This window comes from Rhipicephalus sanguineus, chromosome 9, assembly GCF_013339695.2.
Source record: "Rhipicephalus sanguineus isolate Rsan-2018 chromosome 9, BIME_Rsan_1.4, whole genome shotgun sequence".
Lineage (NCBI taxonomy): Eukaryota > Metazoa > Arthropoda > Arachnida > Ixodida > Ixodidae > Rhipicephalus > Rhipicephalus sanguineus.
This window is the reverse complement of record NC_051184.2, coordinates 87,732,153-87,744,211: the sequence shown is the minus strand read 5'-3', so window position 1 is coordinate 87,744,211 and position 12,059 is coordinate 87,732,153. Positions and strand designations below refer to the sequence as shown.

Sequence of the window (12,059 nt, the reverse complement as noted above, 5' to 3'; positions counted from 1 at the left end):
AACGTTGGCGTAAAGCTTGATCTCTCGCTGTCAAGCACGCACGCCTTCACATACCCCACAGTCCTTATATCACCCACTGCGACTTCTTTTTTACCCTACACCCAAAAAGGAACTGTAGGGCTTTGCACGGGATTTTCAGGCATATGGCAAAAACGTTATCTTGCCGATGTGTGTCAGGCAGGACAGAAATAATGCGACAAGTGTACTACGCTTAAAGGCCAACTCCGGCGATTTTTCGAGCTCGATGGATCCCAGTGAAATTCGCTGGGTACGTTCCTTTGCACGTTTCCGTCATTTATGCCAAATTACAGGCTTGAGACATGCGCAGATTGTTTGCAAATGAATTTTAAAGATTGTCTGCAAACGCCCTCCTGGCTTCCCACAATTATTGGCAACACTGCGTCTGTGACGTCAGTGTTGGCAAGGCGGCGGAAGTGACGCAGCCGAGGGCACCGCTAACTTCGGCGCTTAGGCCGCTACAGCGAGCGTCTGCTGTGCACAAGGCGACAGACAGCGTTGGTTTGGCCGGCGTTTCGCTGTTCGTCTCGGCTGTCACAGTTTTCATACTCCGCGCCGGCGTGACCGGCATGCCTTGCACGACTTCCGGTTCGTTCGTAACAACGTCTACGTCATACGTAGACAGTACACTCGGTTGGGTTTCGGTTTCGGTGTTGCACTTTTTTGCTTATTTAAAATTATTCTCCAATTTGCCGAGTATTTCTGCTATCGGGCCCGTAACAGGAGCGTCTCAGGAACATAAAAGCACCATTACTTTGACATGGCCAAAAAATCGCCGGAGTTGGCCTTTAACGAATATCGCTTTGAAATAATGTCTTTCGATCAGTGACTTCTCCAAATATATGATTCTGGGATTCAGCGTCAATAATTGTTCTATAGTGCTTATTTGGGCTAGTTGCTACGTGTTCAACCATACGATAAACAGAGCGGAACACGGGACAGTGAATGAGACGGACCAATGAGACGGACTGTTGCATCAGGCACCGTGTGCAGTAGATCAGCGGCAGCGTGAGTGACCAGCGTTCGTTTAATCTCGGATTTCGCAGGAACAACGCTCGTGGCGTGGACCTCAACCGCAACTTCCCAAATATTTACCACACGCAGAAAGAACAGCAGCAGCCGGAGACCGCGTCAGTACGACGCTGGTCACGCGAGATACCCTTCGTGCTCGCTGGCACTCTGCATGGCGGAGTCCTCGTGGCCAGCTACCCATACGACCACGCTAAATTTTTCGTCCCAGGTAAAGATGCGATTCCTTGCAATCATAAAATATGAACAATGTGTACTACTCAAGAACGCTAACACCAAAAAGTTATCGGAGAAACATCGTGCGGTATGAACACTTTCATGCCAATATGAGGTGTAAAGAAGCGACGTTTGTTTCACGAGAACTTATCCAACTTTTTCTGCCGCTGATCGAAGCAGCCTTCGAGCCACTCATTTAATGTTTTTGAGTGGCCCCAGCCAAGTTATCTTCATTCTACATAGTGGTAAATTTATATCGTTTATTGTACTGGTAATGGCCGCTACAGGTCACTGGCGCATGTGTGACAACAGCCGACACGTTAGTAAAATTGCAAATAGTGAATATATTTGAAAACCTTTCTTTCGCTACTATAAAATTACAATACAGGACCTTGCCTTTGGGTACAAGACATGCGGTAGATAAATATGACCATTTTGCCGCTGTTGGAAAGAGGGGAAAAGCAATGAATGTCGAAAACGTCTCCTTCTGCCCCAACCAGCGGGGCCAAAAAACTCGAAGGACACCTGATTCAAGAGTAGAACGCGATGGCATAACCTGTGTGCAGCATCGTCTTCTCAGCCTGGCTTCGGTTCTCGGTGCATCCGTGTCGCAAGAAAACGAGCGTCTGTGCGCGTAACATTGGCCGTTACAACCTGTCTTAGAATGCCTATTGCAAGTATAGTTGTGCAGTGCCCACCACGCCATAATTCTTCGTTTTGCGAATCAGCGAAGGGCCCACGACGCGTCCGTAAGGCAACACGCGAACCTACGAGCTATTCACTTTGTTGATGTTTTTGCTGACGATGACGATTAAGTATGTGTGAGCGCTTTGTCATGGGTGGGCCTTTAAAACGCCCAATTGTTGCGCAATTTCCATGTTTTGATCATTTCGTTCACTAACTGCTCGTGCACCCTTCGTCGTAATGCTGATTGCAGACTCTGAAGGGATGCCTTAGAGTCGCAAAAGACATCCCACTTTTGAGGCTGGGCTCTTCACCAAGCTTTATTGAAGGGACATGACGTTGTGTTCCAATGGCTGCCGGGACATTGTGGTATTGTGGGTAACAACCTCGCTGATGATGCTGCTCGGTCCGCTCACGAGGATGCCCAGACAACCCCAATAACCTTGTCGAGGACAGACGCTGCAAAGGATCTACGCTCGTTCGCTGACACCATGACGCAAACTTGGTTGAGTGACCCCAGTGTCTGGAACCGTCGCCTGCATGAACTAGACCCATCGAGGAAGCTCCAAGTTCCATCGCACCTCCCCCGCCGTGATGCAACTTTACTGTGCCGCCTGTGGTTAGGAGTAGCTTTCACGAAGGCGTACTCTTTTCGCATAGGAATGGCAGACACCTCAAAATGTGACTCGTGCAATAGCAACGAAACGATAGAACATCTACTGTGTTTCTGTGGACGTTTTGTGAACGAACGAAACGTTCTGCTCGATGCGCTGAACAAGTTAGACGACAGACCGTTTTCCGAAGAGAAGATCCTCGGATCGTGGCCCTACGCATCGCAGGCCAGCAAAGCGACGCGAGCATTACTGCTGTTTTTAAAATCGACCGGCTTAAACGACCGCTTATAGGCATTCAATGGACAGGTGCATATGTACCCCGACAGTGCCTTCTTCCCTCTTCTTTCTTTCTTTTAATCCCTTCATCCCTTCCCCCCAGCGTAGTGTAGCAAACCGGACGCGCGTCTGGTTAACCTCCCTGCCTTGCCTTCATTTCCTTCCTCCTCCTCCTCCTCCTCCTCCATGTTTTGATGGTTGGCGCGATTCTACGCTTCCACCACGCAATATTACATGCGTTAAGAAGACTCTTTCCACTACATGACATTCAGACAGTGTATTTTTCCCGAGCAGTTTCAAGAGATGGCGTAGCTCTTGCAAATAGGGAGGCGAGTCACAAAGAGCAGAGACTACTAAACTTGGCAAGTCATCGGCGAGGTTCACTTGTAAGAATGTTGGAAGCAGCGGATGAGCACAGTTCCGAAAATAGAAGAAACGAGACACCAATTGCCTAATAAAAGAGGTGCACTAGCCCAAGACCACTTGCACAAACTGGTCTAAAAACACTGTCATGTCTCATTGGCTCATAGCTTGATGACCAAATAAAGCTACGAAATATTCGGTGAAACTTTAGAATATAAACCCCAAAACAAGGGAGTACTTGCAGTACGTAGAATATTGTTATTGCCAGGAATAGATTACGTGCTTTAAATCTGCCAAATATTGAGAGGTTTGGGACGTTAAACTCCAGATACTATTACTAGGTTATGAGGAATAAACGTCTGGATGTTCCATGCGTGAAGTGTATGAATCAGTGCGTTTTCTCACTGTCAGAGTCTCTAATGACGACTTATTTTCTAGCTCAAGGAAAGATCTATATATTGATATATTCGATATATTATTTTTTGCAACATTGTCCAGCTCTCTATATAATGGATTATCTCGACATGACATGCTTGTTCGTCTGAAGAAAATGCCTATTCCGCCAATATCCAAGACATTTTTCTACAAAGTGCATACATAAATGCTGTCTGTTAAGGCCTCGTTAAGCAGCAAAGACATCCTTGTATCTTAAGTTAATTGTCGCCTCTGTGAAGTTCCAGAAACTATAGAACATTGGTTCATCAGCTGTAAGGATGCCATTCTCTTTTGGAACATCCTGCAAAGGGCTTTTACACAACAAGTTTATTTCAATTCTTATAGCATACGTTATCTCGCGCCACCGAAAAGCAATTCTATGCCTGCCGACATGCTCTTGCTAATGGGCATACGCACAGTTTGTGGAAAACTCTCATGTTAGACAGGCATGTGGAACAGGCATGTGGAGACAGGCATATGAATTGTATCATCAGGGATGCATTTCATACAAATAGCTCTACAGCTAAAACACTTTTATCATCAGCTACAGTTCCGGCCGGACTGGTATCCACTGTTCATGAAATGCACTGCTCTGGTTCCCTTTTAGAACACCTTGTTATTTGAAACTTCTTTTCTGTGCAACGCTTAATGTACGCTTGTAGAGGCGCGCTAGATATTTTGTTCACTATGTATGTACGTTAAGCACAATTGTAAAAAATACCATGAAAAAAAAAGATATGGCCTAACTATGTGGTAGAACACCTGCTCACCATGCAGACGATCTGGGTTCCATTCTCACTCAAACCGAATATTTTTATTATTTTATTTACGTCTTTCTCGATTTTTCAGTCACGACCAAAGCTGATTTTTCGCTCACAATCAACGACGGCGACACAGGAACTTCTGCCAAGCGAGCTCTTTAACGCTCTCGCGTTAAAATGTTTACTTATTTCAACGTTTCAGCAAGAGGGCCTGCCTTGGTCAGGGTATTCCCTGACGAAGGCAGGCTGCCATTCTGAAACGTTGAACGAAATCAACATTTTCGCACGTTTGTCCGTCATTTTTCTAGCTATTTCAACAGTTAAAGTTAGCTTGGTATACGTTAGCGAACTGAGTTTTTCCGAAATGTATAACCCATCGTGCAAATATAACTATTGGCACGTGTCCGACGGCCCCTCTCAGAATTGGAGACCGAGGCCCAGGCTTCGCTAACGCCCGACAACGATGTGTTCCGGCACCTAGCTGAAGTCTACTCCTTCAACCACGCCCGTATGCACCTTGGCGCGCCTTGCTTTACAAACGGCCAAAGGTTCGACAACGGTACAACCAACGGCGCCACCTGGTACTTCTTCGAAGGTAAGCGCACTGCGCGTAAGCTGGTGATGCTAATCACTGAATGCTGGTAAAGCATGCGTGCTTTATCCTACGTCACGTAACCTAAGAACGTATGGGTTCGAGGTGGTTTACTCCATAAGTCACCAGCGTTCAATGCAAGAAGCTTGTGGACGAAAAGGCGAAAGGGATACGGAATGGCGCCAACTTACAGCTGAAATTTATTTCAAGGCGAGACATGTATCCGAGAAAAATACGGCAGATACCACGCTTTGTGGGAATTGGTTTCATGCGAGGCAGTCAGCAAGTACTTTTATGCTGTATTTTATGGCTTTGAGTCAAGCGTTACGAGGTGGATCGACGTGTTTTTGTAAGTGCGGTAGTTGTGTCAACATCGTGCGCTTACCAGGCACGTAGACAACACAAGCGTTTAAAGTGTAACTCGTGGTGTGACGTAACGTCAGCCATCACGTTAGAGCACATACGTCAGGATTATCGAAAGTAAGTGCACTTTACTGTGCACTGATGTCAATATGCTACGTAACTTTCGTTAATGCATTCCTTCGAGGTCGAGCAACGCTTCAACATAGCTTGCTAAATCATAGGAATCAACGCGAGGTTAGTAACTGCTGACGCAGTTACTAACCTCGCGTTGAATATTGGCCACCTCGCCAATCTCTCATGGGCGCCGAAACCAGTTCGTATACTGCTTGGAAGGGGTTGTTTAAAAGTTGCCAATTTCGCGTGGAAGGCCTTACTTTGGCAAAACTGGTAGGTGCCACCCATCACTTGGACGAAAATGCTGATGAGTGGAAAAGGGCAGTCATTAAGACCTTGCTATTCATTGTCACGAGCGCAAGTGCAAGCCGTTGTTTCAGCAGTACATTGTATGGTACGATGACGCCGATCAGCGCACCTGGGAAATTGTCGAGGCACCCGAAATGCAGCGCGGGGGCAGTCATTGCGTCACCATGACCCCCCTAACTCTAACCATGAAGGAGATGGCTTTCTTGGGCGGTGCACTTGATGTAGGCGACTCATTAATGAATGCGCGCCGGCAGACTGAGCAGTAGCGTGGTAAAATTAATCTGCTATTCTTTTGTTTTACAGGGTGTATACGTCTCGCCTTCAAAGGAAATTTCAGTTAGAAGTTAGCACCTTCGGCGTCTGTTTCGTGCTTTCGTCCAAAAGCTTTTGCGCTTATCGCTGGTGAGTGCGTAACCAGGTACTCTTGCGAGAAACACAACCAAGTCTGTCTTGCGCATCTCTACTAACGTGAAAAATATGGGAGGAAACAAGGGAGTGCATGTCACATAAACCTAAACTAGATATAAGAAGCGATACGCGGCAAACGCCTTCGGAAACAACGAGGAAGAAGGAGCGCTGTTCTAAGTGCTGGAAGAAACATAATTGCAACTGTTCGAAATGCAGAATTTCCTAATGGCCTTCCACAGGGTTCACGCTGATCTTGCAGTTTTACCCTTGCTTTCTGCTTTGTGTATAACTGAGCCAAGGTTATCGACGGGAGAGGGTCAACGGGTCCTGCCACGACAGGAACACTAAAAAGGACTGTATTCCTGAAATAGCGTTATTCGTATTTCAATAAAGAACCTAAACGTTCGGGCACCGTTGTGTACAGGAAGCATGGCTGACTACAATTACATTCACGAAGGCTGTCTGGATGTGACGCTGGAGATTTCATGTTGCAAGTTCCCCCGCAGGAGTGAACTGGCTGGCATGTGGGAAGAGAACAGGCAGCCCCTGCTTGCCTACCTCGGCGAAGTTCACAAAGGCGAGTATACAATCTTGTTCTCATGCTTGGGGGTTCACTGGTATGGAGGCATGGTGCCCATACCGCGGGGAACACTTCGTCTTACTACAAATAGCTATAACCGCAAACATGAACACGAGAAGTGTCGTCCAGCAGTTTCTGTGGCATCATGCTACAAACTATCTTCAAACGACCACAGACCGCAACCTACGTGTGCTCAACTATAACCTATACCTAAGATCAGAACAAATTTCGGGACTCAATGCTTGAGATACAAATTCCTAGGCTCTTAAATTCAAACAAAGAAGTGTTAGATATAATAAAATAATCGTCCTCTTTAACAGTGTACAAAAGAAAAATCTGCAAATATCGTTAAATGTGTTGCACATTGTTGTGTTGTCAGTGCCAACGACTGATGGCGGAATAATAAGTTGTATTGTTCGTTATGCTACTTCCGTCACTTATGTTATTTAATCTACTAATGTTACTCATGTTGATTATGTTGTTTATGTTACTCGATTATGTGTGTAGTGTATACATAAGCTGTTGTTTTTTCTTTTTAATTATCTTGTTCGCTGAGCACTGATTGTGCAGGGGTCAGGGCCTCAGTCAGGCGCATGCTCGCGCCTCTAGCCCTCACCTCTTTGGTTTCCTGTAAGAAAACTATTAAGTGTGTGAATAAAAAAAAATCAGTAACTAAATAAATACATACGATGTTTCCTAGGAAACCAAAGCGCCGCAGTTCAACAAAATTCAACTTTGTCCTGTATGTTTTCGTCCTTTCGTGAATCTTCCTCCATCTTTCGGGGCTCCACAGAACTTATTTGCCATATAGCTCTCGTTCTATGAATGCCGTTTATTAGAGTGTTTTTTACGGCTATGCTGTTAGCCCTATATCCCTTGGTCGAGATGCTCCACGGGACTTTTCTCGTGTAAAAAAAATACTTCAGTGAATGAAGCGAAAGAGGATACATTCTTTGGTATCAGACATACAAAAACCAGCACATCATTCGTTTCAATAAAAAGGAACCTCAAGATCAACATTTCGTCGTTTAGCGAGCTGCGCCACGAATGCGCCTAGTGCGCGCTGTTTTTCAAGGGGATGCCTTTAGGACTGTTTCGGTCAATGGGCGCGTGTGAATGAGTAAGCGCCAAACATTCGCATAGGCATAACCAGGCGAATACACCAGGAAAGCTTCTGGCAACTTCGAGTGAGCATCAACCACTATTAGAAACATTGACTGTTGAAATGGTCCTGCCGAATCTATGTGTATGCGCTGCCACGGCGCTGAGGGCGAGGACCACAGGTGCGACGGTGCTTTGCAAGGGACACTGCGTTGTTCTTGGCAATCTGCACAGGACTGCACCATGCGCTCGATTTCCCCATCTATGAACGGCCACCAGACGAACGTACGCGCTAGCGCCTTGCTGAGAACTGTACCTGGGGGGGGGGGGTGACCCTCGTGTAACTGGTCCAGAATTGCCCTCTGCAACTTTGCGGGAAGGACTACTCGTGTTGCCAGCAAAATGCATCCTTGATGCAATGTCAGCTGATTGCTCCTGGCGAACGAATGGTTCAGTCTATCATCACTGACAAATATTGGCCAGCCTGTGCTTACACACTCTTTTACATTCACCAGATCGTTGTCCTCCTCTGTGGCACGCGCGATTTCTTTGCTCGACATTGGTAGGGAGGCCAGGCGCAATGAAGAGAAAGTCTTTTCAGTTTCCTGCCTTTCGTCTTTCCCACCTGGTAGCGGCAAACGGGAGAAAAAATCAGCTTCTGCGTTATTGGCTAACTTCTTAAAAAGAAGGTCCCATCTTTATGCCGACAGCGTCACAGCCCAACGCTTTAGTAGCTCAGGCGCGATAGGCGGGATACTTGTTGTTGGCCGCAAAATTTGCTGTAACGGCTTATGATAAGCGGTTGACGTGAATGCTCGGCCATAAATATAGCAGTGAAACCTCTTCATGCCAAAAAAAAGGTGGCTTATCCTTGCTGCTGTCGTTTCTATTAATAAACTGAATAGCTCACGCGTTTTTTTACATATTGACAACGTGATTGACAGTGTTCTTAGTTACCATTTTTTAATAATATACCAACATCTCTTGCGGAGTTCTTTTATTGAATGCTGAATTTATTTAATGCTGTGCCATCAATGATTACGTTACATCGCAGATTAAGTGTACCTTTACCTCCAATCCTTTCCATAGGCGTACGTGGCATCATAAAGGATGACAACGGCGTTCCCGTCACCCATGCATCTTTGAGAATTGCTGACCGCAGAAGTAATTTCAAGACATCTTCAAGAGGCGAATACTGGAGGATACTCAGACCTGGCAACTACACTCTCGAGGTGCGTAACGTTAACACACATGTCCTTTTAAACGCCAAGAATTTCATTACTGGCTTTAGCTAATATCATCGATCTGGCATTTTCATGTATAGTTGCTGAATACACTTAGCGTCATATTTGGCGAGACAGAAGTGTTAACCCGCCATCAGCTCAGACAAGACAAACTGTACAATGGCGACCATTGGCGACAATGTCGGTCACCATTGCCGATTTTGATGAAATTTAAAGCAGGCATAGGCATTAGACCCAGAACAAGGGTTTGCAAGTTCGTTTTGTGGAAAAGATTTTCTTAGTCTGAAAAAATATTTATAATTTTTGGCCGCCAAAAAAAAAACACTTTCACGCTAATTTTACGATTTCTGAAATTTGAGCGCACCTAGGGAAGACGCGGTGCAGTTTTTCGTCACAGTATTTATTTCCATCAAAGCACAAGTAAAATACAATCTCATGAGTGTATTATTTGTCTTACTTGTCACAGCGCCTTCGAGATAAAAAATCAAAAACTTGGCAAACCGCAAGAAATACCTGCACTTCAGTAATTTATTACTGCAATGAAGTTGAACAGAGCATAATAAAATTCGGCATATATTACCTTTGATATATGGGCTCTCTTTTAAAAAGTCCGGCAGATCCCACATAGTGTGGGAATCGATATAATGCGAAGCAGCCAGCAAAGAGCTGCGTACATCGCCTTGTTTGCCTTTGAGGCAAACGATGTCATTCATGTCATGACATCTAGTTTACTGTACATCGCATGTTTGTCATGCATTCATGCATGTACAATCGTTAATATAACGAAACGTATATTCTGGTATATGCCATGCATGGACATTTCGTTTATGTTCGTCACGCACTCATGTCATGCCATACCAATTTTGTTGGATATCGAGTTAACGAAACGGCTGGAAGCACACCAAGACAGTGTCATGTAAATCGTGCCGTACATGGCATGCATGTTATGATTTGCGTGTTAGGACCTGTCATTTATGTTCGTCATACAGTCATGTCATGCAATACCAATTTTCGTTTATATCAGGCTAGAGAAACGGCCGCGAGCGCACCATTACCATGGCATGTAAATCATGTCCTAAACGACATGCATGTCATGATTGTCATGTTATCACCTGTCATTTATATCCGTGGTACAGTCACGTCATGCATTACCAAATTTGGTACTTGTCAAGATAGTGAAACGGCCGAGAGCAGCCCACGAGCGTGGCATGTAAATCATGCCCTACATGACATGCATATCATGATTTTCATGTTCCACCTGTCATTTATGTTCGTCATACAGTCATGTCATGCAATACCAATTTTTGTTTATATCTTGCTAGCGAACCGGCTGCGAGGGCACCATGAGCGTAGCATGTAAATCATGCTGCACATGAAATGCATGTCATGATTGTCCTGTTACCACCTATCATTTATGCTCGTCATACGGTCACGTCATGCAAAACCAACTTTGCTATTTATCAAGCTAGGAAAACGGCCGCGAGCGCATCATAAGCGTGGCATGCAAATCATGTGTGAAGAAGAAGACGCGTCGCCGGTCAGTTTAATCGAATTAGATTGGATTTCATTACTTCTAATATTCTATCCTTGGTAGCCTCCTCATTAGGTCATTGTCACCGGGATGTCTGTTCCGCTGTACAAAAATTCTTAATTGAATCAGGGCGGTTTTAACTCTGAATTTTAAATTAGCATTATGCATTTTTCTTACTCTATAATTCATTAGTCATAGAAATCATATGTGGCCACTTCTACTTTAAATTAATCGTTTCTTGGCCAATCCCCCAGAGTGGGTGTGAGCCATGCATAAAGGAAATCATCATCATCATCATCAGCAGTATCGCCAACGCTCGCCTCGCGCTGCTGGTCGCTGGCATCTTTCTGGACGGTGCTCTGCCCCGACTCGCTGTGTTTGTTGAGAGCGTCACCACAGGAACGCACCGCCAATAAACCTCTTCTCAATCGGTGGAGGGTGCTGAGGGTCCCCGTCAACTGAACCTGGAGCTGCGAAGCAGAACACTTCCGCCCGTCATGACAACGAACGTCGACCAACCGGCCCCGTCCGCCCAGTCCGGCAGCGGCACCGGAGTTCCTCGGCTGAGAGACCCGAAGGTTTTCAGCGGCGCCGATGAGACCGACGTAGAGGACTTGTTCACTAACTACGAACTGGTGAGCGCGCACAACAAGTGGGCCGCACGTCAACGTGGGCCGCACGTCGGAAGTACATCACTACATTGACACCGGTTCGCACCAGCCGTTGTGTCAACGACCGTACCGCGTCTCTGCTGCAGAACGTCGCGTCATCAACGACCAGGTCGAAGATATGCTACGCCGTGGCGTTATTCAACCATCCCACAGTCCCTGGGCATCTCCTGTCGTGCTAGTTCGCAAGAAGGACGGGTCTATTCGCTTTTGCGTCGACTACCGTCGCTTAAATAAGGTGACGCGGAAAGACGTCTATCCTTTGCCGCGCATCGACGACGCCCTTGACAGCCTTCAAGGAGCAGAATTCTTCTCGTCCTTAGACTTACGTTCTGGCTACTGGCAGGTTCCGATGGCTGAAGCTGATCGCGAGAAAACTGCATTTATTACACCTGACGGGCTGTACGAATTTAACGTGGTGCCCTCTGGCCTTTGCAACGCACCTGCCACGTTTGAACGACTCATGGACAACACATTGCGTGGCCTCAAGTGGTCTATGTCTTTATGCTACCTCTACGATATTGTCGTTTTCTCTCCCGATTTTCCTACCCATCTACATTGGCCCAGACAGGTTTTGACGTGTTTAACCAACGCTGGACTGCAACTCAACCTCAAGAAGTGCCGCTTCGCCGCGCGGGAGCTGATCATCTTAGGCCACATTGTGTCCAAGCACGGTGTTCTACCCGACCCTGCGAAACTTCGTGCCGTCGCCGAGTTCCCGAAGCCTGTTACCATCAAAGAGCTTCGAAGTTT

At 46.1% G+C, this 12,059-nt stretch overlaps 1 protein-coding gene across 1 annotated transcript in view; it reads left to right on the top strand.

Annotated features, from left to right (window-relative positions):
- LOC119405712 (carboxypeptidase M) overlaps window positions 1–12,059 on the top strand; it is a 73,556-nt gene that overhangs the window by 49,292 nt on the left and 12,205 nt on the right. The window contains exons 6-9 of the mRNA XM_037672551.2: window positions 1,065–1,258; window positions 4,818–4,991; window positions 6,607–6,759; window positions 8,953–9,095. Coding sequence (XP_037528479.2) covers window positions 1,065–1,258; window positions 4,818–4,991; window positions 6,607–6,759; window positions 8,953–9,095 — 664 coding nt within the window. The remainder of the gene's footprint in view (window positions 1–1,064; window positions 1,259–4,817; window positions 4,992–6,606; window positions 6,760–8,952; window positions 9,096–12,059) is intronic.